Consider the following 5,343-nt stretch of genomic DNA (forward strand, 5'->3'; position numbering starts at 1 on the left):
GATATTAGAAAGAATTTCTTTACAGAGAGGGTGGTCAGACATTGGAATGGGCTGCCCAGGGAAGTGGTGGATTCTCCATCCCTGGAGATTTTTAAAAAGAGACTGGATGTGGCACTCAGTGCCATGGTTTAGTAACTGCAGCAGTAGTGGATCAAGGGTTGGACTTGATGATCTCGGAGGTCCTTCCAACCCAGCTGATTCTATGATTCTATGTACAAAGAGAGGGTGATTTACATGCAAAACACTCACCAAGTCTGGGACAGTGAAAAGCAATGGTGAACAGACCCTCTGTCCTCCAGCTTTTCCTTGTCCTCCAGGAAAGAACATGCTTTCTTCCTGGAAGTAAGAGAGAGTGCCTTTCCCCTGCCCCTGACAATGACAGGGGATGGTATTGAATAACATTAGGGTCTTGACCACGCCCATAGGGCTCCAGGCTCTGCCCCCTCCCAGCTACTGTGAAAAATTACCTCTGTCATTGGCCAAAAACAAGACATTTATGAAACTCTATTTATGCTAGAAGTCTATTCAGAATTTTCAGGGATTATTTCTGTGAATGTCCCTTCCCTAGTTTGGAGTTAGATGATTTTGCCGTTCTAATATTCCATTACGTGATTTAAGCTTTCTTGAATAAAAGGAATAATATGGGACAGGTTTCACAAAGAGCATTTATAAGAAGCTAGGAATATGTCATGGAATATCTTATTTTAAGTGAGGTTAAAGTAACTGTTCCTAGATTTGTCATGTCATCAGTCTTTCAACAGAGTTGCTAGACAAGAAGAAATGATCTGCCCTGATGCAGATGAAAACTGTTTTGGATCTTGTGTCATCTAAAATATATGTTTTTCCATTTTCCTAGATCTTGAAGTCATTCAAGGGTAATAGGAAAAGTAACTGTAATTCTGATTTGTATCAGAATGACCTTTATAGAGCCGATTTACAGATCGAAGTGACATTTAGAGAGTAGAGTAAGATCTTGAATTTCCTTGTGCTAATTCAAATCCAGACACACAGAAAGTAAAGACCTGTCTTGTAAGTCATTCCTGAGAAGTCAAAGGTGCTCTCAGCAGTATTACAGTTTCTCAGTTCTTCTGTATCAAAGATGGGGTCCATCTGTCAGAGAAGGAGAAGAGCATCCTCAGTTACAGGCTTGTGCAGCTGGTGAAGAGGGCTTTAAACTAAACTTGCTGGAGGAGGGGAACCTCTATCCATCCCACTCCTACCAATTTGATGCCAGTGACAGCAATAGGTGCCCAGAGCCTGGAGATGGATTGCAGGTCAGCAGGAGAGCACCTGAAGAGCAACACAAAGGAATTGCAGCCAGTAAATTGACTTCATCAGATCCCAACTTAAATGACTCTATGCACATGCTGTGTGCATGCCTGCAGGGCTGTGATCTTGTTGGCATCATGGAGACATGGTGGGATGGCTCCTGTGACTGGAGTGCTGGAGTGGAAGGATATGGGCTCTTTAGGAAGGGCAAGCAGGTAGATGAGGAGGGGATGTTGCCCTCTATGTCATTGACCAGCTGGAGTGCATGGAGCTCCTCCTGGGGATGGATGAGGAGCTGACTGAAAGCTTATGGGTCAAATTAAAGGGAAGGCATGGACAGGTGACATTATAGTGGGGATCTGCCACAGGCCACATCACCAGGAAGACTGAGCAGATGAGACCAATATAGACAGATCAGAGCAGTTTCACGTTCACAAGCCCTTTTCCTCATGAGGGACTTTAACCACACTGATATCTGCTGGAGGACCAACACAGAAGGGCACAAGCACTCCAGGAGGTTCCTGGAATGCATTGTTGATAATTTCCTGTGCACTTGCAGCCCAGAAATTCATATGCATCCTGGGATGCATCAGAAGCAGCATGGCCAGCAGGACGAGGAGCGTGATTCTCCCCCCTCTATCTGCTCTTGTGATACCCCACTTGGAGTGCTGCATCCAGCCCTGGGGCCTCCAACATAAAATGAAAAGGGACCTGCTGGAGTGAGCGCAGAGGAGGGCAATGAAGAGGGCTGGATCATCTCTCCTATGAAGACAAGCTGAGAAAGTTGGGGTTGTTTAGCCTAGAGAAGAGAAGGCTCCAGGGAGACCTTCCAGGACCTATAGGAGGCCCACAAGAGACATGGAGAGAGACTTGACAAGGGCGCGTAGTGACAGGACAAGGGGTAGTGGCTTCAAACTGAAAGATTTAGGTTAGATATTAGGAAGACATTCTTTGCTATGAGGGTGGTGAGGCACTGGAACAAGTTGCCCATAGAAGTTGTGGATGCCCTATCCCTGGAAGTGTGTGTTCAAGGCCAGGTTGGATGGGGCTTGGAGCAACCTGGTCTAGTGGAAGGTGTCCCTGGCCATAACTGGGGGGGGAGTTGGAACTAGATGATTTTTAAGGTCCCTTCCAACCCAAACCATTTAAAAACAATGAAAAAAATCAGTCACAACAGATTCTATAAACCACTATAGTTCTGGATGGACAGGAAATCTAGGGATTTCCTCGTATCACTTGAGAGGTTCTTTTGCATCTTTCTTGGAATGTGGATGACAAAATTGATTTCTTTAACAAGACCTTATAAAGGCAGCCTTGAGTGCAAGTGCAGGCATTACTTTCTTACTTAGACAAGAGATCTGTTTATATATACAGGCCCTTTTTAGCGCTTCCTGCTTTGGTTGGTTTCATGTCTTATTCAGCTTAGAGTTCAAGGCATCCTCCAGCCTAGCTTGTCATTTTGGATAGAAATGACTATAGCTGACTATTTCTGGCTAACCATGGTTAGTCATAGTACCTGGTACTCTCCTTTGGCTTCTCTGCTATTTATTTCAGATTATGACTGTAATTGAAATTGACCAAGGACTCTTGGAGGATAGGTTTCAAATTCATCCTCTTTGAACCTTCCCTCCCTTTTTTGCCCCAAATTTAGTGTTTAAAAATGCAGTGGCATTATTCTCTGTATCCCTTTATTAAAGAAAGTCATTAAAGAAAACTTTGAATTGCAGCAGACCCAGGACAGTCCCCTGAGGAACTCTCTAATACACCCTTCCAGTTAAGGCTCCAAACCGTTTATATTCACAAAGGAGCCTATGCTTCTCATTTTGCTATTAACTGGTTACATTACGCTAAATGTATGTATGCTAAGTGGCTTCAATTTTCTTGTTTTTTAAATTCCTTCTGCTTGATTCGTAACTAGTTTCTAGAAATAAAGAAGTCCTCTTGCCCAAACAAGAAAATGATGCTATTAGAACCTATGTTCTGAAAGTTTCAGTGAATAGCCAGGGAGATTTTCTTTTTGGAGATGACATAACACAGTGGGGAAGAGTCTGAGTCTTGCTACCAGGTTAGATAGTGATCTAGAATCTTAAAATTCCTCCAGATCTTAAGGTGGTTGTCTGCCTGGCAAAGTTTGAGGTTTTTCTGTTGAATAACATTGAATTACCGTTTTAAAGAATAAAAACTAAATAAGACTCACTTCTTCTAGGATAGAAATTTTAAGGCTGGAGTATTGTATTTGTTGGCAGTAGAGTTCTTGTCACACTGGAAGCCAAATAACTTATAATATGTATATGTTTATTTATTGTTACTCCTGTAACTTTTTCTCTTTTTCTTTCCTTCCATTCTTCCTCTCTCTTCTTCCTCCCCACAGGATCTTGGCTTGGCCCAGATTTCTGCCACTAACTCGATGACACCAGTTCCTTTGGGATCCCAGGCACATCAGATCTACAGGATGATGTGTGCCAAAGGCTATGCCCTGAAAGACTTCTCAGCTGTGTTCCAGTTTTTACGTGAGGAGGAAACCTTGTGAGCTGTCCTTTGGAAATGGACACAATAACAAAACACATTCTTTTATCCTTATAGCTCGTTTGAGAAGTTTGTGGGTTTAATCAAGTACTGTGCATCCTGCTCCCATACAGACTAATCATCTTTGGTTGTCTAGATCGCAGCAAACTCCAGAGTTTCGTCATAATTCTTGAAAAAGCAAGTCACAGGAAGGAATTGTTTGGCAACAGCCAACAGCAAGTCCTTTTTTCTTTTTTTAAGAACCATCAATTTTTTTTTTTCACTAGATGCAGTAAATAAGAATTTTTTTTATTAAACACTTAACTGTTTGCTTTTAAAATAACTTACATTATGGCTACAAAGGTAGTTGAATCATGAATAATAAGAGAATGTTTTATTGTGATTTTATCATATATAGTGATCTATTAAAATTTTAAATTAATACTTTATGGAAAAAGGGAATATTTGTTCAATGAAGAAACACAGCTTGATATGGATATTTTTTTTTTTCCTTGGACCTACTAGCCTTGGGTTGATCAGAAGTGAATTTGTCCTGGGATTCAGGTTGCAGATTAAGTTTATAGGCACTCGTTCTAAGTGGAAAGCTGTTACAGCATGTTTACCTGATAGACTTAGTTAAAATAATACAGAATGTGTGTCCCTCTTGTAAAGTTCCGTTATTGTATTTTGCTAACCCAATTTTATATTTTCTTGTATTCTGTCGCACATTTTCAGAACCCAAGATGGGCACTTAGCAGAAGTTCTAACAAAGTGTACATTCGTTTTAGTTAATTACTGAATTATTTTAAATCTAAACGAACCCCATTATTTTGAAAAGAAATAAAAGCTATACTGGTAAATACTTGCTGTATGATTATTTGCATTTTGTTTTGATGCTGTCTTGCACACACAGTATTAACCAAAACTTGTACTAAGTGGTCTTATTTTTTAATTTGCTTGGTTTTCTACAGATTACCAGCTTATCTTGCAAAACCAAGCTTTCCAAAAGCTCTTGAAGAAATGCAGATGGTAATATATTTGCGTATGTATTACCTTAACCATTTACCGTCTCCTTGGTCTTGCAAGAGTATAGGTACACACTTGGCTCTATAAGTACTCATGTTGATTTTGCTAGAACTGCACACGTTTAGGCTCTAAGTGTAATGATCAATTATGCATTTACAGTCCTGTTTTGATTGTATGATGGATCCTTTTATATGTGCACATTAGGTTATCAAAATTCTGGACGTGAATTAGCTCAATTCTGTGAATGGTCAGAGAACTTGGATACTGTATTTTAACAACTTAGTAACATCATAACCACTCTGATGCTGGAAAACACAGAAACATAGAACCATAGTTGCAGATGTATGATCACATTACAACATTTTTTTTCCTATGGGACTCCTGCCTCACATAATACAAAGGATGGATCTAGTCTTGTAATGAATTTGGGGTCAACTAGTGAAGGATGTTTTTGCCAGTGGGATCCTTGTTCATTTAGAAGTTTTATAGTGGATGAGGTAAGGAATTGTAGGAGTGTCCTGGTTAAGTTTTTAGCCAAGGAAT

At 40.4% G+C, this 5,343-nt stretch overlaps 1 protein-coding gene across 2 annotated transcripts in view; it reads left to right on the plus strand.

The window, feature by feature from the left end:
- The window catches only part of HIBADH (3-hydroxyisobutyrate dehydrogenase), an 87,606-nt gene extending 82,970 nt beyond the window's left edge, over positions 1–4,636 (plus strand). For both annotated transcript variants that reach the window (XM_018075777.2, XM_018075778.2), the window contains exon 8: positions 3,641–4,636. In XM_018075777.2, coding sequence (XP_017931266.2) covers positions 3,641–3,799 — 159 coding nt within the window. In that variant the 3' untranslated portion in view covers positions 3,800–4,636. The remainder of the gene's footprint in view (positions 1–3,640) is intronic.
- The last annotated feature ends 707 nt before the right edge of the window (positions 4,637–5,343 follow it).

This window comes from Manacus vitellinus, unplaced genomic scaffold (assembly GCF_001715985.3).
Source record: "Manacus vitellinus isolate BGI_N305 unplaced genomic scaffold, ASM171598v3 scaffold_3_pilon, whole genome shotgun sequence".
Taxonomy (NCBI): domain Eukaryota; kingdom Metazoa; phylum Chordata; class Aves; order Passeriformes; family Pipridae; genus Manacus; species Manacus vitellinus.